The sequence below is a fragment of the Silene latifolia genome, unplaced genomic scaffold (genome assembly GCF_048544455.1).
Source record: "Silene latifolia isolate original U9 population unplaced genomic scaffold, ASM4854445v1 scaffold_70, whole genome shotgun sequence".
Taxonomy (NCBI): Eukaryota; Viridiplantae; Streptophyta; class Magnoliopsida; order Caryophyllales; family Caryophyllaceae; genus Silene; species Silene latifolia.
The window spans coordinates 2575104-2598598 of NW_027413609.1; the positions used below are offsets into that span (position 1 = coordinate 2575104).

Here is a 23495-nt window from a genome sequence, read left to right on the forward strand (position 1 = left end):
ACAACTTTAGATGTTATAAAGCTACTCACCACCTGAACTCAACCAGACAAATTATTTACCGGTCAGATTCTGCAACATAGTGTACATCTCCTATAGTAAACCGACCTCCCTGAAGAAAGAACGGGCAGATGATTGATGCATCAATGTGCCCTAGAACTGAAACAACAGCATCTACTTCCTGTCCAAGTAGCTAGGGTTACATACACAGAGGAGGGATAATAAAACCATAAAAGTACCAATTAACTAACACAGTGATTACACTCCCCTAGCAATTTACAAACTGCACACGGCCACAAGCTCACTGTGGGTAGTATGGGTTTGGTCGTGACGTCGTGTTTAGCAAGGTCTAACCCTTACCCAACACACAATGACATTATCTCTTTCAACATTATTCTTTCCTTAGTCCTATATGGTAGTCTATCTCAACGTTCAGCATCTGATACACTAGCCAAAATTTCACATTAACAAGAGCTAAAAGCTGAATGCTAGTGGCTGACGAAAAGAGCCTTATTTTTCGATAATATGCTTTCATAAAGGTTAAATTCGCAATAATAAGTATAAAATCCTTACCTCAGGGAAGTGGCCTCTTAGAGTTGAATCACCTCTTAATACTACTGTAAACTCGGCATTATCAGCAGTTTTAGCCGCACTCTTTAAGTTCGTGCATATTTCAACAATTAGATTACTAGCCTGAATGAAATCAAATAATGGTCCAATCAGAGAGATCCAGTAATTTATGCTAGGTATAGTTATACATTCCTGTAAAAAATTAAATCACATGCAAAACTAATCTAAAGAACAAATACCTTATCAGGACCGAGAGCCCTTGAGTTTGTTAAAATGAAAAAGCATTTAGGCTTCCTCCGGAATTGCTCAATTAGGGAGTTTACATTCCTAAACGAAAGCAAAAGGCAACTTCATTATTCCGAAATTATGTCCCTAGACAACATAAATCCATAAAGAATATACTTTTAATAAAACTAAAAGTAACTTGGTTTACACTCAAGAACTTCAGGCTAGTGTACACTGCACAGATACAGCACCAATCTCAATACATGAGATGGTTTACAGTTCCTTTTTAAGCAAGTGTTGTGTGGTGAAAAAAAAAGTTGGATATGTACCCCATTTGAATGAGCTAACGTAAATAAAGATCCAAAAGGAAACAGAAAATATCTGATGAGCGGACAGCGGGACTACTAACCACTCCGTGAGAACATCAATATCATGAACAGTCTGTGTTCCAGTGGGATCATCATCAAGAACTACCAAGGGCTTTATATTGTTCTCACAAAGCTTGACAATGTCATTAATTGGATCCACGGGCCACTCAGAAACAAGCGATTTTAGGACATACTCTTTATTGAGAACCGCAAGCTTTCCTTCAACTTTGACACCTGTGAGGCGTTCGTAAAACTAAATAGAGACCGCAAAAGGAAATCTGAAGTTAGCAAGCTATGCTCAAACACATAGTAGCAGGATATAAATAATTGACCAAGACTATCTTACGAGTCAATAAAGATATAGCAATATCATAAATTTGTTAATAAGAATTATTATTACTCGATTTATTTTCTTTTCACAAGATCTTCCTAAATGCCAGGCCACATCACTCCATACAGACAGCTACTCTGGTTGTAGTATGCCATAGCATTGCCAGACCAGAAATTACAAACTGATACTCTGGCTGTAGTATGTATGGCATAGCAGCATTGATCAATCGATAAATCCCATACCACACACATAACACACAGTTTAAAATCTCGTCTGATACGACTTGTATCGGCCGAGATGTATCGGAAGGCCGCAAATAAGAGATATCTCGAGATGTATTGGGTAAATTAAAAATAAGAAAAAAAAATCCGCACTCGATTAATTCCTCTTTATCTCAAAATATTTAACGGTGTCGGTTTTTGAATTTTCTCCATATACTTTTTTGTTGAATGGAAAATGTTGTTAATTCTTCTTTATATCTCAAAATATTTAATAAATTTAATGAAATTATACTCACTCATATGAAATTATTTTTTTTTATAAATGCAACCGTTTAAGTTTCAAAATTATTCTCAAAATGTTTTTTCATGAAAATTAGAATTAATGCACCGTACTTGTTGAATGTAATATGATGAACATATATTAAATTGTAATTAATATGCTCATGAAATCTATGCAACATTTATTTATTAATTTAGTAGTAATTAATGCCAAGGCTGAAATGACACAATGGCGTATCCACAATATTTCAATCCAATTTTATATATAGATACAAGATAACAAAATTCATTAACAAACACTTTTAAAATAAATGTCACAGCAATAATCGCGACCTGGGCCACAACACCATTACTACGACCGTTATCGCTACCAATATCGTGATTTTAAACCATGCACTTGACAGCCAGATTATCACACATTCAGCTTCTTTTACAACCAATGTTGCCTATGTCACTATGAATACGCCATATTTCATACACAAACTATTGGACAGTGTTTGTTAAATACTCCCTTCATTTCACTAAGATCTTCCTCCTTTTTTTGGGGTCTTTTCGCTATGATCTTCCTCTTTCCTTTTGGACACAAAATATATGGCTAATATTACCCCCATCTCTTACCCCCACACACCCTCTTTCAATAAGAATCATGTTCCACTTCCCTAAAATACTGTGCCCAAAAGTAACAAGAAGATTATAGTGAAATGGGATAAAATACATTGAACAGAAATGCAACTTGCTGGGGCCGGATGAATCCGGCAACTCAACTGAACTTTTCAACAAGAAGAACAAGAAATGCATGTTTTTGTACCTTGACCACAGCAGCGTCATCTAAAGAGCCCCACCCGGCTGCAGAACCTATTAATCGAAATTATTGTTCAGATATAAAGAAAAGGTTTACTATTAAGGACTACATCAGTAAAACACGAACTCCCAGCACACGAATGTTTGGTGCTGTATGTAAACTCAGCTAATCCACCCTTGCCATATACAGAATAGAAACAAAGAAGTGGATGGAAACGGACCTAAAAGGTAATAGGGTAACCTTATTTTTGTTCTAGTTCTTGTTATAGAATCCATATTTATGGGAAAATAATTAGCTCAAGTGTCAATACCTGAAAGAAATAACTGATGAGCAGTAACAGCTACGTGAAGTGGTATTTTCCGTGAAGAACCTTCATGAGATATAATTCCCTGAAAATGTTTGATATTGTAGTTCCTATGCTGAAATTAGAATGATTAAAATGAACGGATTTCCAGATGTAGGTTCTGCTCACCAGATCTTTCACAAAGATATTGAGTGCAGAATAAGGTGTGAAATCATTGTTCACCATGTGCGGACCACGATTTTCCAACATCCTTAAAAGCACACGGGTAGTTTAAGTAAATAATGCAAACAAGTGTTATTATAAGATAGACACAATAAGGAATAAGATATGCAACAATTATAACTTGTCATAAAGTGTACTCCATCCAAACTGTCATAACTGACTTTTCACAGATATCAAAGAGTGATAATAAAGTGAGAAATAAACAAACATTGATAATACAGCGTAGAGAAGGTAATTTAATTGATTGGAAGCAGAGTAAGACAAGCCAAGTAATGGGAGCAATTTACTGCAACAAGGGGACTGAATTTTTTTTATCTAACTAATGAGACAGTCCAGAATATATACAATTCTGATTGTAGTTAACAAAGAAAAAAAATATGAGGAGACAAATAGAAACAGAGATATTTCACACTGCTGTTGTTAACAGTTTGAAACAGCTCTTTGGCAAAAGTAATCTTCTCTAATACTTTACAGCCTCCCTACATTATTTATAATTAAGAATCTGATTAAATGATGTTGTGTTTGTTCTAAAACATGGCAAAGAAACACAACAATACAATTAGTTTCAGGTGGTCATAGTTACCAAGAAGTTCCTGCACTACTGGTGATAAAATGGAACAAATCTCGAGTGTATAGACCCAAGCGAGCTCCAAACGCCAAAGCCTCAGCTGATGATGCTATGTGAACTCCAGCAAGTAACTGGTTAACCATCTTTACACAGCTAAACATAAAGAATTAGGTGTTAGTTCAACAATGTAAAGAACATTAATCTTATTAAAGAAGTAATACTATGTTTAGCCATAGATTAAGAGAGAGAGAGAGAGAGAGAGAGAGAGAGAGAGAGAGAGTTTGTGGCTGGTTTATAAAGTTACCCCTTCAAATTCTCAACAAAGATCGTTTCACTTAACCCTAAAAGGTTCGGCTACTCTAAGAAACTTTTTTCTATAAATATGAATTGATAAATACTTCTATCATGATAGTTGAACCATCTCAACCAAAACCTTAAGGTTATGGTTGAGGCCCAACTATTATAATTATTCCTATTACGCTCCCTCACTCAAATGTCTGTTGGGCTTGAAGAGTGGTTAGTTGTGCACCGGCTCCCCCGTACCGTGTGTTGGGTTTCAACTTCGAGTTTTTGAGGAGTTTTGAGGTTGCCAGGATTTGAACCCGTGACCTTCGGTCACACTGGCTATGATAGATGAACCATCTCAACCAAAACCTTAAGGTTATGGTTGAGGCCCAACTATTATAATTATTCCTATTATATCAGACTGCAAGACAGTATAATTTTTAAAATTGATAGAAGGTTTTCGAACGGAATATTCACAGGGCTCTAGTAGAAATTTTTTTTCCTTCCATTTAACAGAACAGCTTCTTGTTTGATTCAGCCTACTCTAAGAGGACCGTCAATGTCCACCTAGCCAGTGGGAAAGGAATTCAAGAAGAAATTGGAAACATGAAACCATCATACGTAAGATTTAAGTGAAAATGTGCACAAGATATACATAAGCACTGGTTGATTGGTCTCTGTCAAAGCAACATATACAGTACAAAAAATTAGCTCTCGTCGATTGACATGAAGCTTGCAAAAAATATGGCCTCAGAAAAAACTTTTCTACAAGATCAATATCCATATTATTAACTTCATAGGTTCTCACACGGCAAGGGAAAAAAATCAAGCACAAGTTAAAATATCAGACTTACCTTCCAGATCCACATCCTCCCTTAATGATATAAAGCTTCTCACTTAGTGCTGTGAAGGAAACAGAGAGGACTAGTGAATTCTTTGCCAAGGAAAGACTACTGTATTGAAAGTATTATATTCAACCTACCAGCAAGTACAGATGCACAGTACTCTAGCGCTTCGTCTGTTCCTGATGCCATTACCTGATAAAGATGTGGATATAGATTAAGAAACCACCAATTGCTTAAGTATTAAGACACTAAGAATCCAATATCTACACGGGAATTTTGAGTGGAAGTAAAGATACTGCCACAAGCATTCCAGACTGCACTAGATTTTATTATTAAATACTCGCCCTCCTTCAACTGTGTTTATGGAATACAAAGTAAGCTAAATGAAAATAAGTCATCAATCTGGCTAGCTATCAATTTTTAACTAAAGTTGAGTATGTACTATTTACAGCTTACAGAAACAAGAGTGACAACACTTGAGATCTGATCAAAGTTCGTTAACTTGAGAGCATAAACTTATAGATGGACACACCGTAAGTGTTCCTGCAGAAGCCCTCACAACACCACCAGAAACAGGCGCATCCACAAGTTTCAGCTTATTGCCTGAATTCACACGTGAACATAGGATAAACGGTCAAGTGGGAACAATAAAATTAGATAGAAGTAGCACAAGACTACAAGTTACCACAATGCCACCACATCTCCCATGGTGCTAGCACTATCAAATATAGAAAGCAAGTAGCAATGATAGAGAATTTACATTTTTTTTAGAAAAAAAAAAAAAAAAAAAAAAAAGTAATCCAGGAACAAATGTTCTAGTTGAAGTGTGCACAGGAAATATAAATGTATGCACTTCCAGCAAATAAAATGACTATATAGTTACGCAAGTCAATCCACTAAAATGTAAGATGGGTGATCTTGTTTTGAGGGAAGAGGTGAAGCACCTGAAACACACACGACAACGTCAGGTGTGAAAGATCCTCAATCAGATGTATAATTGGAATATAGAATGATAAACTGGTTAAGCTATAGAACACAACAAATAGGAGATACCTTGCAAACGTTGCTCTAGCTGGCTCACATATGCCGGTGAAACAGTAGACGAAAGGATAACAGAAGCTCCGGGTGAAAGAGCTGAAACATGCGAAAACTTAAGTCAATTTTGTTTCAGAAACATGGCACGAATATTGTTATGGTCAAGAGGCCCCCATTTAAATAAATGAAGGGAGTGAGTATTAAGATTGGGTGGTGCCATGGTGGCAATTACCACATTATTTGTATAGAGCAAGATCCATTATCTATCAAACAGGAAAGATATAATGAGTTACCTAAGCGGAGAAACGAAAACTATGAAGATTTGCTAAACTGAGTTAACATACTAAAGGTCCTGAACAGGGCATTATATCAGATTATTTATGCTAATAAGAAGCAGTTAAAGACACTAAAACAAGAACTACATCCCACTCGTTTTAAAAATAAAACTTATTAGCAAGCAATTAATCCTAATTATTAGGTTCAAGATTAACTAAGTATATACTCCCTCCTATTCATTTTAATTCTCCCCCTTTCCTTTTTTATCTATTCATATAACTCTCCCCTTTCCTTATTTAGTAAAGTTTTATACTTATTTTAATCATCTTACCCCACAACAATACCCCACAATACTCATACTTTATCTTATTTTAATCACCCTACCCCACAACAATACTTATTTTAATCATCTTACCCCACAACAATACCTTCCCTCTCTCCAATTACCTTACACCACCACAATACTTTACAATAAAATAATCCTCCCCTTAATTTGCGTGCCCTTTTGAAAGGGGAGAGTTAAAATGAATAGGAGGGAGTATAAGATAATGCCACTAATTTAGAGCACTCTTGTCAACAGATGTCGTATGACCAATACAGCTTGATGTTAGGTTGAGTTTGAATAAAAACTCAAAACCATACCAGAGATGCAATCAGATTGATTTCCAGGGAGGGAGGGGTCAACACTTAGTCTGGAACCAGGTATCAAGTGTCCTTACGGATCATGGTACAAAAATGGATCATGGTACAAAAATGTGGTATTGGTAGCAAATGCGATAACAAACACAAAGCGAAGGGTGAGACCAATGTGGCCCTACTTTTAAATTTGTTTGCACGAATGTGTTAGGTTTCTCTTCTTCTTGAGATCTGAAATTTAAGTTCATTTTCCGTATTTGTAGTCTATGTTTAATCGTTTATGGCCTCTTTTCACAAATACATACAGCATTTGCAAATGAACCTGTTTAACATTTAACAACACTTTTTACGGGGAAAAAAAGGATAGCATAAATTAATACTCTCTTAAGCACATGAACTTGGTTAAAGACATGCCTTGCACTGCGCCTAAGTCTCCAAAAAGGACACTTTCTGCTTGAGCTTCGTTGGTGACCATTATCACAAGCACTTCAACATCTGCAGTAATAATATTCATTGGACTGCATTATCTGGTATAAAACACTGCTTTCACAATTCCCCATAACTGTCCACTCCTCTTTTAGCGCCATGGTAAATACTCAATAAAACTTTGCAGTTTGCCATTTAACAGATAGAAAGAAACAACAAAATCATTTTAAAATTTCGTTGGTGACCATTATCCCGCGCTTCGCGCGGCCTGTTTTAAAATTTTATTATTATAATTGAAGAAAAATAATATAATTCATATGACCTTCAATATTTTTACTTAAATAAATAAAATAAAAATTAATTAATTTTTCTCGAATTTAATTTTTTTAGGTTTAACTTCAATGTCTTAAATAAAATACATACAATTTTAATTAAAACTAATAAGTGATAATTAATTATGCATGATCAACGTTTTGTAGATAAATTTGTGACTGATTAAATATCATATTAATTAAAATAAAATTTGTTCTTGGCCATTCATCTCTAATATAATCTAGTGACTGAGATTTCAAAGCCCAAAACTCACAACTCACCATAAGAAACCAAACTCACAAGATCATATATATATATATATATATATATATATATATATATATATATAGAGAGAGAGAGAGAGAGAGAGAGAGAGAGAGAGAGAAAAGGGTTCTCATAAGGCCCTTACATCTTATGAGTCCCTAAGTCCTTATAAGGACCTTAGGATGTAAGGGATGGAGGGATGAGATTACATCTTGATGGAAGGCCACAAATTGATCTCCCCTAATTAGCTTCCTAACTCAATTAATCTCCCTTCTTAATCCTCCTCATTCTCATAACCTCCTCTCATCCATTCATTCATTCACCCCTTTCAATAACTCACTCTCCTGATTCATTCTCTCCAACAAAAAAAAACCAAACAAAAAAAACCAAACAAATAACAACTCTCTTCCTCCACAACAAATAAAAAAACCCAATAAACAACAAAATCCCAGCCCCACGCCGCCACCCCCGCACGACCACGACCTGCCGCACCAACACCAACCACTCACCCCACCACCAGACCTTAAGCACGACACCACCACCGCACGCCCCTTTTCAGATCTGAAACTCTGAAAACACAACGCCGACACCGCACAACAATAAACCACCACGCCGCCGTCACCCCCAACCACGACCACACCACCTTCCTTTGTGTTTGTTTCTAATTACCACTTTCTGCCATTTTCATTTTCTTTCAACGACTTCCTCACTTCCCATCACAATTCACAAGTCCACAGCTTGATTGCCACCTTCTGTTCTGGATCATTCTAATGCCTATGTGGAGTTTTTTTTACGTGAGCACAAAACCCATATTCTTTGGGTGGTATGTTATGAAGACATGTTCCACATTTGTTTATTGTCATGATGTCGAGAGTAAAATTTCATGCTGTCATTATTGCCTTTGGATGACATTTGTGGTCAAAAATTAAAGTTATGTCTTATATTACAATTTGTTATTTAGATAATGGCTTTATTTTTTCAGATCTAGTATTGTTTGTTTATTTACGAGTTACGACTGAAGTTATACATTTTATGACTAAAGTTATACTCTTGAAACATTAAAGTTACACTATTTACGACTAAAGTTTTACCCTTGAAACATTAAAGTTACAATTTTTATGACTAAAGTTATACATATTGTCTATTAAAGTTATACACTGCGTGCATTAAGTTATACACACGATATATAATTTTTTTGAGAATTTGGTTACACTATTATTTTTTTTGAGAATTTGGTTTGTGGGATGTCTTTCGGTTTTTTTTTTCATTATTTTTTTTGGCCTTTTTTCAGTGTTTACATATTATGGTTTTTTTTTAGATAAGGATTTTTGTTTTTCTAGTATTGTTGGTTTGGATTTTGGTTTTTTCTTTTATTAAAGTTTGATTTTTTTTTTTTTAAAATAATCAACAATAATATTGCAAAAAAAAAATTCAACATAATAAATAAAATGGAGTCTACTTTTTTTACTTATTGGTTAATTTTTTATTTTTTCAGATTTACTATTGTTGGTTTAATGGTGGTATTGTTGGTTTTTTTTTTAAGATTCTAATTTTAAAGTTTAGACGGTTTTTTTTTTTGCAATATTAATGTTGATTATTTTTTTTTGCAATATTATTGTTGATTGGAGTATTTTTTTTTTTTTGCAATTTTCAGTGTCACTACTTTCAATCTAGAATTGATTTTTAGTATTTTGGGTTTTTTATCTCTTTTTTTTTTTTCAGATCTATTATTGTTGGTTTAAAGTTAGTATTGGTGGTTTTAGGATTTCGGTTATATATTGGACTAAAGTTATACAATTTTGGACTAAAGTTATACAAAAATGGACTAAAGTTATACAAATATGGAGTAAAGTTATACAAAACTGGACTAAAGTTATACAAATAAAGACTAAAGTTATACAAAAATGGACTAAAGTTGTACAAAAAAAGAATAAAGTTATACAAAAATTGACTAAAGTTATACAAAAATGAGATTGAAGTTTTTTTATTGTACTTTTTTGAATTATTGGTTTATTTTTATTCACAAAAATGGACTAAAGTTATACAAATAAGGACTAAAGTTATACAAAAATTGACTAAAATTATACAAAAATTGACTAAAGTTATACAAAAATGAACTAAAGTTATACAAATAAGGACTAAAGGTATACAAATATGGACTAAATATGTATAACTTTAGTCCTTATTTGTATAACTTTAGTCCATTTTTGTATAACTTTAGTCCATTTTTGTATAACTTTAGTCCTTATTTGTATAACTTTAGTCAATTTTTGTATAACTTTAGTCCTTATTTGTATAACTTTAGTCAATTTTTGTATAACTTTAGACCATTTTTATATAACTTTGGTCCATAACAGTATAACTTTTGTCCATAACTGTGTATACTTTAGTCATTTTATATAATTTTTATATAAAAATGTGAAATATAAGATTAAAAATCAACAAATTATAAGAATTTTTATATAGCTAAGATTAAAACAACAAATTTTATGATAAATATTTTAGTAGATCTTAGATGAAAAAAACAATATCTAAAACCCGAAATTTTAAAAAAAAAACGTATAACAAGAAGATATTTGAAAAGAATAAATAACAACAAAAACCAACAAAAATTAACAAATAAAATAAACCGACCCCAAACAACAAATTTAAAACAAAATTTGAAAAAAAAAAAAAAAAAATGTGACGAAAAAAACCGAGACGCAAAATCTGGAAAAAAAAAACGAATTATAGAATTTACCGACGGCGGCGGTGGAGGTGGAGGTGGGCGGTGGGTGATGTCGGGTGGGATAGTGGTGGGTGGTGGTGAATGAGGAAGAGAGGAATGAATGATTTATTTGGATTTTTTGATTTATTTGGATTTTTGGGGTTTTTGATATGTTTGGATTTTTGTTTTTTTGGATTTTTTATTTATTTGGATTTTTTGGGTTTTTTTTTATTTATTTGGAATTTTTGGGTTTTTTTATTTATTTGGATTTTTTGGGTTTTTTTTTATTTATTTGGATTTTTTGGGTTTTTTATTTATTTGGATTTTTTGGGTTTTTTTTATGGAGGTTTTGAGAGAAGAGAAGAGTGAAATGTGTGAGATGAGAGAGAAATTGATGGGTAGAAAACAAATATATAGTAAATTAGTGGTTAATTAGGGTGGATTAGTAAAGTGTGTTAATTAGCTTCTATAATGACTTTGGGTGGGTTCATCTCATCCCTCCCTCTCCCTCCATCCAATGGCTCATAATAGGACTTATGGACTCAATACATATACATGGCCTTAGTTGATCTATTCTCTCTATATATATATATATATTGAGAGAGAGAGAGAGTTAGTTGAGATCATATAAGTCCGCTCCCTAAGTGTGAGTCCATAAGTCCTCATATGGCCATTAGATGAGGGAAATGGGCGGCTGAGATTCGAACAAAAAATGGTGATTAATAAGGTGTTTTAGCTCTCACTCTCTACCATCCCTAATTAATCACTAATTCCTCACTAATTTAATATATATACCTCTTCCTCTTTCTCTACCTCACTTCTCCCTCATTTCACAATACATTCTCTCTAAAATCCTAAATAAAGCACCTCTCAAAAATCCCAAACAAACCGAAAAAATAACCTCCCTCCCACCCCGACATCACCACCACCTCCCTCCCACCCCACCCACCCACCCACCCCCCCCCAAAAAAAAAAAAAAAAAAAAAATCCCGCCAACCGACCCTACCCACCCACCACCGACACCCCTACCCGACACCACCACAATCCCACCACTACAGACGCCACCCACCACTGCCACTGACACTCACTGCCGTCGACCCTACGCATGCACCACCTACCCCCTCCGCTGCCACCTACTCTTCTCTTCTTCGATCTGCCTCACCACCACTACCTCCTCTCCTCCCCTGCCGACACCACCCACCCACCACAATCCCACCACCGACCATCACAACCACAACCTCCTCTCCTCCCCTGCCTCACCACCACCCCCGACGGTCACCACCTCGTCTATGGCTCCTCCTAACGGCTGCCCTGCCGCGCGCCACCCTACCATCCTCCGCCGTCCTCTTCTCCTTTTCTCCCTCATTTCTCTCTTCCCAGACCTCCTCTTTTTTTTTTATCAATTTTTTTTTTAAGTTGAACTAAGGAAACAGGGAGATTGCTTTCTTCCCTTTCAAATGTCGTTCGTTTTTTTTTCTTTTTTTTCCTTTTTTTTTTTGTATTTGAAAAAAATAAATCAGATTTGGTGTTAATGTTGAAGTTTTAGATTTAGGTTTTGAAAAATTTTAGATCTATAAAATAAAGAGGAGGATTATGGTGGTGGTTGTTATTGAGTCCTCTTTACTTTTGGAGCCAGTGATCTAGTTTTCTTTTTTTTTTTGTTTTTTTGATATCTTCTTTCTTTGTTAAAGGTGTGATGTTTTAGATCTAGGTTTTGTTTTTCATATTTCGTATTTAAAACATCGTCTTATTTTTTATTTTATTTTCGGGTGTTAGTATGACATTAGATATATTTTTAAAATTTTAGATCTAGGTTTTGAAAAAACGTATCTCTATTAAGTTACTCGTATTAAAGTTACAGTTTTCTCTATTAAAGTTACATTTTCTCTATTAAAGTTACACTTATTAAAATTAGAGTTTTCTCTATTAAAGTTACATTTTTCTCTATTAAAGTTACACTTATTAAAATTACAGTTTTCTTTATTAAAGTTACATTTTTCTCTATTAAAGTTATACTTTTCTCGATAAAAGTTACACTTATCAAAATTACAGTTTTCTCTATTAAAGTTACACTTATATCTCTATTAAAGTTACAGTTCTTTCTATTAAAGTTACACTTTTCTCTATTAAAGTTACACTTTTCTCTATTAAAGTTACATTTTTCTCTATTATTAAAGTTACACTTTTCTCCATTAAAATTACACTTTTATCCATTAAAATTACATTTATCTCCACTAAAGTTACACTTATGTCTATTAAGGTTGCCCTCTGAATGACTAAAGTTATACTCTCAATGGACTAAAGTTACACTCTCAATGGACTAAAATTAAACTCTCAGAGGACTAAAGTTACACTCTCAATGGACTAAAGTTACACTTTTAATATGGACTAAAGATACACTCTCAATGGACTAAAATTACAATTTAATGGACTAAAATTACACTTTAATGGACTAAAGTTACACTTCTAAAAGATTAAAGTTACACTTATAACTCACTCAATTTACAATGAATTGTGTTAAAATTTGAAAAATTCAAAATAATATTTCTCAAAATTTGTCGTAAACTTGCTTCAAAATTTCAAATTTGTCGTAAAATGCAAAATTTGTCGTAAACTTGTTCAAAATTTGAAATTTCAAAATACTATCCGTCAAAACCGCTTTCTTTTTGTTAAAGTTACACTTTTTTTTTGTTAAAGTTACACTTTTAAAACAGTAAAAGTATCATAAAATTTGTATAAACTCTCTCAAAAAAAAATTGTATAAACTTGAAAGTATAAAAAGACAAAAAATAGTGTTAATTGTGTAGAATAATCAATTAGTGAATGTATAATTAAAGCTAGAGAGAGAAAGTGATTAATTAGTGTATAGGAAACTAATTAGTGTTAAGTGTGTTTTTTGGCTTTGAATCTCAACCATCCATAGGGGAAGATCTAAGGGATGTAGTGAGGACTTAGGGACTCAAATATTTAGGTGGACTTATAAGAACTTGACTCGAGTATATAGTGTAAAGTTCAAATGAGTCCCTTCATATACTTTGAGTCCATAAGTCCTTTCCACAACCCTTGGATCATGCATGGTGGAAGGTTGAGATTGAAAGCAAGAAACACACTTAACACTAATTAATTTACTTCTCTCTCTAGTTTTAGTAATACATTCACTAATTCATTATCATACACAATTAACACCACCTTTTGTCTTATACTTCAAAGTTTGTGAAAATTTTGTTAACATTTTTCCTGGTTCGGTTTTTTCATTTTTTTTTTTTTTCGAGACAAGTTTTCGGCATTTTCATATTTTTTTTCGAGACAAGTTTTCGACATTTTAGGATTTTACGAGTGTAATTCTAACAGCAAAAAGAGTAATTTTAAGGAATATTTACGAGAATTTTGCGTTTTACAAGTTTAACTTCAATCTTTTCCGAGTGATTTTAACGAATAATATTTTGAATTTTTGTAATTTTATCACAAGTTATTGTAATTTAGCATTTTACGAGTGTTATTTTAGTCCAGGTAAGTGTAATTTCAGTCTAATGAGATTGTTATTTTAGTCAAGGAGAATGTAATTTTAGTCCAGAAAAGTGTAATTTTTGTCCAGAAAAATATAATTTCAATCCACTGAGAATGTAATTTTAGTCCATTGAGAGTGTAACATTAGTCCAATGAGAATATGAGAATATGACCAAGTCCATTGAGAGTGTAACATTAGTCCAATAGAAGTAAGTGTAATTCTAGCAGAAAAAGTGTAATTTTAGTCGAAAAAAATGTTATTCTAGCAGAAAAAAGTATAATTTTAACACAAAAAAGTTTAATTTTAACAGAAAAAAGTGTAATTCTAACAACAAAAAGTGTAATTCTAGCAGAAAAAGTGTAATTTTAGCCGAAAAAAGTATAATTTTAACAGAAAAAAGTGTAATTTTAACAGAAAAAAGTGTAATTCTAACAACAACAAAAAGTGTAATTCTAGTAGAAAAAGTGTAATTTTAGCCGAAAAAAGAGTTATTCTAGCAGAAAAAAGTATAATTTTAATGGAGAAAAGTGTAATTTTAACAGAAAAAAGTGTAATTCTAACAACAACAAAAAGTGTAATTTTAACAGAAAAAAGTGTAATTTTAATGGAGAAAAGTGTAATTTTAACAGAAAAAGGTGTAATTTTAACAGAATAAAGTGTAATTTTAACAGGAAAAAAGTGTAATTTTAATAGAAAAAAGTGTAATTTTAATAAAGAAAAGTGTAACTTTAATAATAGAGAAAATGTAACTTTAATAGAAAAAAGTGTAATTTTAATAAAAAAAAGTGTAATTTTAATGAAAAAAGTGTAATACCTTAAAAATTCAACAAATAACCTTAGATCTATTTATTAGATCTAAGACTAAAATAAAACGATCTAATTTGTGTAACAACAATTGAAGAAAAATGAGAGGACATTTTAAATATATCTAAGATTAAAATTAAAAGATCTCACAAAATTAAACAACTTATGTGAGATCTTTTTTTTCGATCTATTTCAAAAACCTAGATCTAAAATTTAAAAAATAATGAGAAGCCAACAATCAGGAAAAAAAAAAAGTAAAAATAAAAATAAAATAAAAAATTGAAAAACACAACGAAAGAAACAAATTGGTGACACACAAAATGAGAAGATCTCCAAGATCTCCACCATCACACACAGAACGAAAGAAATAAATTAAAAAAAAAAATTGAGAAGATCTCGTTTTCCTCAAAGATCTCGTTTTTTGAGCAAACAAAATGAGAAGATCTGATTTTTTGTTTGTTTGTTTGGTGACGGGATTTAATGTGGTCGTGTGGTGGTGGAGTTGTTTTGGAGGCCGAGTTGATTAGATCTGTGGTGGTGGTGGTGAGGTTGTTGTCGGGATCAGGTGGGCGTGAGCAGGTGTTGTGAGGAGGTATTTCAGATCTGAAAAGAGCAAGAGAGAGGCGGCAGAGGAGGGTGGTGGTCGTCGTTCGGTGTACGTGGTTGTGCGTGGCTGTGGGGCGTAAGGGAGGGAGGAGTGAGGCAGGGGTGAGGCGTCAGATCTGGTGGTGTGGTGGTGAGGTGTGGGTGTTGTTGTGGTGAGTCGGGATGGTGGTCACGCGGGTGGTGGTGGGTAGGTGGGATGGTGGGTGACGGTTCGGGTGGTGTGGGTGCTGGTGGGTGATGGTTCGGGTCGGTCAGGGTGTGTCGGGGTCGCGGGTGGTGGGAGGGCGTGAAGGAGATGGTTTGTGGTGGGCTGGTGGTAGCCGTGGTGGGTCGGGGGCGTGGGTGGTGGTGTTAGGGGTGGTTGATGGAATAGGTGAGGGTGAGTGATTTATTTGGTTTTTATTTATTTGGGTTTTTATTTTGGGGGTTTTTTGAGAGAGAAGTTGAGAGTAATGTGTGATATGTATGAGATGAGAGATAAGTGGATGAGTGGAAAAATGATATATGGTGAATTAGTGATTAATTAGGATAACTTAGGAAAGGTAGAGAGAGATAGTGTAAATTAGCTAATTAATCCTCTTTTTTTGGTTTTCATCTTACCCCTCCATTTCCCTCATCTAATGGTTCTCAAGAGAACTTATGGACTCACTCTTACAAGGTGGACTTACATGATCTTATTACTATATATATATATATATATATATATATATATATATATATATATATATGAAATTAGTTGAAAATGAGCAAATAAGAGATTAAGAGCATGCATTTCTTGCATATTTGATACTACGTTGTAATGTTTTCTGTCTAAACATTTAACAATCAAACTTCTTTCATGTTTTATTTTCTTGGATGGAGATGAAACAAGAAGTCAAATACCTTTCGCTGCTTCTGCAGGGGAATCACCGACTAGTCCACCTGCTTCCATAAACCGGGATAATGTAGGCTTATACACCTTCAGTCACGAAATTTAGAAAAATTAATGATGTCTAAAAGTGGACAAAAAATTTAAAGAACTAAAAAAGATTTCTTATAAAATCCACATAACAAACAGGCTCATCACTAACAGTTATATACAAAACTCATGACTCCTATTTATACCAACTGAGACAAGGAGATACTTTAATGCCACAAGTGATTAAGCCTTGGTTTTGATTGGGGGAAGGGGGGTTTGGAGGGAAAAAGGAAGGGGGAAATTCCCTTCTTTTGTTAGCAAGTTGACTCGACGAATATGGAGGTGAGGACGGAAAATAAACGGCTCTATTTTACTTCCTAGAAACAAAATAGAACTCCTTCAAACATAGAAATTATTTAGAAGGAAAATGGCATAGCACCATACTCCATACCCTTCCTCAATGTCTATCCAAACAAAGGGTTAAGAGAATTGTTATAAATCAAGAGATTTAAGACTGAGTAATCTGACGGACCCACGGTCTCACATGTTTGCAAAAGATTTCACCTGCCATGTCAGTGATGAAGTTTTCCCTTTTATTCTCAAGTGGTCCATGATAGGCTCATCGGGGTAGTCCATCTTATTAGGGGGGGGCAATTTACATAAAAAATTGAAACATTGAAAACCTGATATTAAACATGGAAGAAACCTAATCTTTCCTACAAGCTACTTGACTAAGCAATCAGGAGCTACACTGAAAATTACGGCTTAGCCAACATGGCTTGAGAAAGTCTGTCTGACCACAACCTGAGAAACCTCGTGCTGACTAAATCCAATTTTCTGCTTATGTTTACACATGATGAAATGACATGATCTCTTTCCGACAGTAGCACTGAAATGTGCCAAATTCCAGATAAAATAAGTCTGGGCCACACTCACAAGACGATGAGAGACCCCACTTCATAAGCCTAAAGGAGGTTCCAATCCAAAACCGCTTGGCTATGGGTGGAGCAACACTTTGGTAAATAAAGTGATCAACTCTTTTAATGTGGCACACTCACGTAGTCACGTGTACACACAATATGCGAACTATTTTCACCAAATGAAAGCAATAAACTAATAAAGTAGAACTAATAAAGCTACTAAGAGAGAGAAAGTGTAATTACATCATAACCAACAACAGTAAAATTTGACCTCAACAGATGAGTTGCCATGCCGAAGCCCATTGCACCAAGACCAATAAAACCAATCCGATTTACTCTTTTCGAACTGGAGATCAGTTTACTTGCTAGTTCCTCAGGGTCATAAGTTTCTTCATTGGCTGCAGCATTAAAATTTATTCCAACAGCTCTCTCCCATACCTGATTAGGAATGTTGATTGTAAAATCCATACACCATAGCCAGCATATTATCGAATAAAGGTATTTTGGGGTACTAATGGTCTCAAATTTAGCCCTAGAAGAAAGGAATGACCTTAAATAGTGGTGACTTATAATTCCCACCGGAATTATTTGAGCAACCTGCCAATGCACGACCAATAACAATCAAGTTTATTATTTAGGGCACTAGATAGAGCATACTCGGTACAGACAAAACAAAAGGAGAATGATCCTCGAATCAATACCTAGAAGTTGCTGTTGTGCAGCTGCAAGAAGTGGCAGAGGAAATGGAAGAGATTTAGCCAGACTAGAAATAATTCCCTTCAAAATACAACAGACAAGTGTTGTGGTATAAAAATTACAATGGAAAAGTAAAACATATCAACACACTGTAATTCCGTAAATACACTATAGGTTACATAACAAGACAACTTCCAAAGTTGGTGGCACTGTTTTTACCAATAAATAAATTGTATGGTGAGGAATACAGATAATTGCAATTCAAGTGAGGATTAACTTGGCATAACCACATTTTATTCATGACTAGTTTTTACCTTTTAATAGCCTCGCCAAACCGTTTCTAGAATAAGAGAGAGGGAATGAACAATGCCCTGTGAAGTATAAGATTGATTTATGCTTAAGGGTTACTGATATGGTACAAAATCTAGGCCGCTACTTATGGACACAGCATCACCACCAACATACAAAAGGTTTGAAAGTTACCGCAACTTGTACTGTGTACATTTATAGCGTAATGGCCGAGATAAGGCTACAACTTCCCAGATCAAGTTTTTGATTGAATATCATAGCCTGGTTACTTTTCGTACTGCTGCATATGTGACTTAGGAGAATAGTCCGAGTCTAGTGTGAGTGTGTGACTGGTCTGTGAAAACAATATATACGGAGTAGTTGTATACTTGTATACCATTACAATAAGTTTCCTTTTAATGGTCGACCTCATTAGTTCAGCCAGTTCTCTAGGCAACCACTATTTTCACATGGATAAGATAAAAACATTGAAATCCACAAATAAAGATATGCACGTTTCCATGATTACAGCATCCCAAAATTTTCCATCAATAAAATCTTCTAAGTGGCTGTCGAGCCAATAACATTGAGCTGTTGGCTAATGTTATACATCTGACTTGATCACACCCACAACTGAGGATTAAAAGGTCCAAATAAGGCTATTGCAAAAGCTGTGCTCTTGTATCCAAACAAAAGAAAATTATCTGAAAAGAAAAAGCATGGCAAATACATTCACATTTCACACTACCTGGCACTACCTCATATTATGGGGGAAATGGTAAAGAAGGGTTATAATAAAAGCCACACTTGAAAATTAAAAATAGAACAGTGTTGTACCAAACTTTCAACAACAGTATTCAACTTTTCTTGCTTCATGTGGTCGGCCTTTAACCACTTTGGAACATGATGCTTGAAAACCCTGCATGTTTCAATGGATTGGATGAGCAACCATATGAGAAGAAAAAAAATTCAGCATGGATAAAGACCAATAATAAGAATGATAGCAAACAACAACTAATCAAATATTATTAATAGCTAACAACATTTTGGATCAGCTACCCCAATCATCGACCACTATAATGCTCTTTCTGAGGCCATGTCCTTGACAATAGGAATGCCAGACTGCTCTGTTTTCTTATTTAATCAAGATGTTGCACTTTACACCGAGTTGCTGAAAACCTTTGGATTGGAGTATCAAGATACATTTAATCAAGTTGTCGTAGATTGGTCTTTAATTCTGGACCATGCTAATTCATGCTACAGTTACCAACTCAGTCTATGGCAGTTTCAGTTTAGCTCAGAATGAGTCAATATGACAATTTAATTACACTATTAAACAGATCAAGGAGCAATAGAGCACAAAGAATCACATAACTAGAAGTTTACAAAAAGGTCCAGAAACAACTAATGAGCGTAGTAGGAATATCATTCAAAGCACCTGCTACCTTAGCCCACCAAAAAGATAGAAAAGCTCTTGACAAAAATAATCCATCCACTACTCACCACCTCCTCTCTCTCTAAAAAAACCCTCTCTAAAAACCTAGCCTCCATTATTATTCGGGGGCTTCCATCGATCATCCATCGATGGTAAGCCCCACAAAAGCTTTCTTAAACAACTAATATTATGCAGATCTATCTTATTTTCAATAATAGTCTCCCTTTTGGTGAGATCTGTTGTTCCGTCCCTTCTTTCGGGGTTTTTCCATTTTTTCGTGGGTTTGTTATCAATATAATAAGTTTTAATCGACGGGGAGATTATCAAATTTGTTTCGTGGATGAATACATCAAGACGGCTACACTGTTTCCCTCCATCAAGAAGGATGCAAAGACATCGATTATTCATAGATTCAAGAAATTTATGATTTTGGAGCGGCAGCGCCATTACCAGTATTTAGATAGTTATTTTGAATGTATTTTTTACGTTAGCAATCTTGATTTTCCTTTGTCTATTTGTTATCTTCATTGTAACCTACGCTTAGTTGATTATTAATGAGATGACAATTTCAAAAAAAAAAAAAAATAATCCATCCACTGAATGCCAGGAGGCCCAGGACTATACAGAAACTTGCCTTCTTTCTTCCAATATAAATATGATTATAACAGAGTCGGGTGCAGAATTACTCACGTGAGGGTAATTTGCCTCCATGAGAGGTACACCACGTTGTCACCTTATTTGTATCCTTTAATAAACATCCTCTATTACTTATCATACAAATTATTCCAAGGAATCGACAACAAAACTGATGATCTTAACTCCTAGTCAATGTCAACCAAGCCCAAGAACACATGAGCAACAGAGGAAAGGTGCAGTCTCTCCTGAGTCATCTTCTTCAGAACATAATACTATGTTTAAGCTGAAAACAATACCTGGGATCGTGACTCCAACCTTAAAATAATATTCATAGCCCGACAGTCGTGATGCAGCCTAAATTTATTATCATCGATTTAGTTCTTTACCGGACTCAAAGCTGAAGAAACATTGTTTTAAATCTCGGCCAAGACATATCATATCTCCCGAGATGCATCAGTATCGGAGGTGGCCTATACAAGATATCCCAAAATGTATTGGGTAAATTAAATATAGGAAAACATCGGCCAATACGTGCGATTTATAAAATGTATCGGCCAACTCGGCTCGATACGGCCCGCGTTGAACTCGAGATGTACGAGTTGTAACTTATACTAGCCAAACTTTGTAATGAAAAGCTCTTAGAAGTTGTATACGGTGGTCAAATTTAATTATTCTAAATACTCGTAGATTGAATATTAACTTTATACGAAATAGCCAATAAATGATAAACTAACTACAAATGCTTGTAAAACAAAAACAATCACCGCGATAACTGCGGCTTGGAGCGCGATGGCCGAGTCGAGGACGCTTCCGCAACACCATTACAGAGACCGATACCATGATTTTGAACCATGGAAGGAACCGACCTTAACCCTAGTGACAGACTGCTTATAATATTGCCCAGACAAAATACAACTAACAAGATCTCTCTTCTTTTATAAATTTTATATTTGTAACACGCCACAAAACTCTTGAAGTCTCTGATGACAATTTTAACCGATTAGCCATCCCAGAGATCCCACCCCCATGGCCACAATTTTGCAGAAGCCCTTGAGCCTTTGCGTCGGTGAGGTAATATGTTGGTTGCAGAAGGTCCTACTCCGTGTCTCATGTCATTAATCACCATAACAACATCAAAACCTACTTCAAACCATTATTTGACTATACAAAGAGATACCCACCAGGAATTACCAGCAGCGTTAGAGATGATGTCATAAAGAATCCATGGATGAATTCTGGATTGTACTCCAAGAGAAATAGCCTCAACTGCAGCAACAAGATGGATGGCCTCAAGGACGTCAACAACCATTTTTACTTTACTGCAAAAGGCACAAACTGTATAAGGCCTCCATGTCTCACATGAGATCGTAGTAAGCCTAATATAGATGCAATTAAGCAAAGGTCTATAAAATTTAATGGCTTAGAAGACAATAGGACGACAGATGGTTAAGAAAATCAAATACGTTACAACAATGGTATTAAAAATCTCATGTTACGCTACGTAACAAAATTTAGTGTTGACACGTTATTTCTTATCACGTCAGCCTCGGATAAAACGCTGACTGGCTTCACCAACGGATATTTCAAAGTGTCGATGTTGCTTAACCAATACTCTCATGGGATAATCTATTTTAACCATTATATTTCTGGAAAAGTAAGGGACAATTGAATTTGTGATAAAAAAAAAAGGGGTCCTAAGAGACTGAAGATTGACTACAAACATAAAAAATCAACACAAATCTCAGATCTTAAGCTGGCGTGAAGATTAAATGCATTCGGTAAAGATCTCTGAAACTACAGCTGCATTGTCCGCAACTTGTAACCATATCCCGAAACGAAGATTCCTGGACAGTGGCCAAGCCGTAATTTTGTACCATGCTGTTACAATTCAAATTATCTAACTGAAATGAAAGCAGAATCTAGATCAATTGGGGTGTGATAATTTGAAATTAAATTTTAGCTCCTGCAAAATCTTACAAAATAACTAATCTGTGTATATTACTGGTTAGTGGTTACAAGTTATACACTCAGTTGCAACTATACATTGAAGCGTACCTTCCAGCACCAATCTCACCATCAAACACATACAGCTTTTCACACATAGCTGCCAACAAAGACAATATATTCCTGAAGTCAATATACAGACTGTCTATCTGTGTTTCTGGTACAACATTAGTTGAGAAAAAAGGTCAATCAATTGCGTCTGGAACTATGATTACCAGAGAGAAGCGGATGTGCCTGTGTAATTGCATTAGACTTCCCTGATGATACTATCTATGATAATTAGAAAAAAAACAATAATTAGATACTTATCAAGATGAAAATCTAATTCCAGAGCAGAAAAGAACATAATCCTTTGCTAAAAGGACAGGGATGACATACCATAAGTTTTTCCTTTAAATCTTCGGACATTCCCTTAGAGACATAAGCGTCAACCACTACACTAATTCCATACTCCTCTGAAAAAAATTTATTACTTACACTATCAGAAATAGCATGAGAATACAGTGCAAAAAAATAATGGCCCTGTCACCTTTGAACAATAGTAGAAAATGTGTAAGGACAATTGATAACTTTTACAAGAGGCCTAAACTGTCAAGAATGTGATTTGTCCAGAAATGCTTCACAAAACTTAATATATACAACTTTTGATTATGCCTAAACACGTCTTTTTTGGGTAGAGTGGAAGTGCGAAACAACTACTCAATAGCACACTTAGTGAGATATTTGAATTGCTTTCCTTACAAATATATGAAAAAGACTATTCCCTTTATATCGGAAGAAAATTTATGTAAAAGAACAAGAAGAGGAAAAGAACTGAAAGAAAGACGGGAAAAACGTGAAGCTAAGAGAATTCCAGATTTTTAGCTGAGAAAGCCTCTTGTTAATCCCTCCAATCAAAAAATGATTTAGATTTCAAATTTCCATGTCGTTCTCCGAATTACCTTCCTCTAATTGGTTTGGGTAGCTGGTCTGAATTTGTTTCCAATGGGGTAGAGCAACTAGACACTCATTGCATCAAAGAGATTTC

General features: G+C 34.5%; 1 protein-coding gene across 1 annotated transcript in view; it reads right to left on the reverse strand.

Moving 5' to 3' along the window:
- The window catches only part of LOC141639999 (uncharacterized), a 51546-nt gene that overhangs the window by 15145 nt on the left and 12906 nt on the right, over nucleotides 1-23495 (reverse strand). Inside the window, exons 6-27 of the mRNA XM_074448967.1 lie at nucleotides 22847-22923; nucleotides 22684-22738; nucleotides 22520-22568; nucleotides 21646-21783; nucleotides 19231-19312; nucleotides 18111-18186; nucleotides 17960-18006; nucleotides 17653-17847; nucleotides 16474-16549; nucleotides 7379-7459; nucleotides 6071-6151; nucleotides 5550-5620; nucleotides 5155-5209; nucleotides 5027-5075; nucleotides 3903-4040; nucleotides 3266-3347; nucleotides 3104-3182; nucleotides 2800-2846; nucleotides 1202-1413; nucleotides 807-894; nucleotides 571-690; nucleotides 60-178 (exon numbers count right to left, since the gene is read on the reverse strand). Of these exons, the coding sequence (XP_074305068.1) occupies nucleotides 60-178; nucleotides 571-690; nucleotides 807-894; nucleotides 1202-1413; nucleotides 2800-2846; nucleotides 3104-3182; nucleotides 3266-3347; nucleotides 3903-4040; nucleotides 5027-5075; nucleotides 5155-5209; nucleotides 5550-5620; nucleotides 6071-6151; nucleotides 7379-7459; nucleotides 16474-16549; nucleotides 17653-17847; nucleotides 17960-18006; nucleotides 18111-18186; nucleotides 19231-19312; nucleotides 21646-21783; nucleotides 22520-22568; nucleotides 22684-22738; nucleotides 22847-22923 (2017 nt within the window). The remainder of the gene's footprint in view (nucleotides 1-59; nucleotides 179-570; nucleotides 691-806; nucleotides 895-1201; nucleotides 1414-2799; nucleotides 2847-3103; nucleotides 3183-3265; nucleotides 3348-3902; nucleotides 4041-5026; nucleotides 5076-5154; nucleotides 5210-5549; nucleotides 5621-6070; nucleotides 6152-7378; nucleotides 7460-16473; nucleotides 16550-17652; nucleotides 17848-17959; nucleotides 18007-18110; nucleotides 18187-19230; nucleotides 19313-21645; nucleotides 21784-22519; nucleotides 22569-22683; nucleotides 22739-22846; nucleotides 22924-23495) is intronic.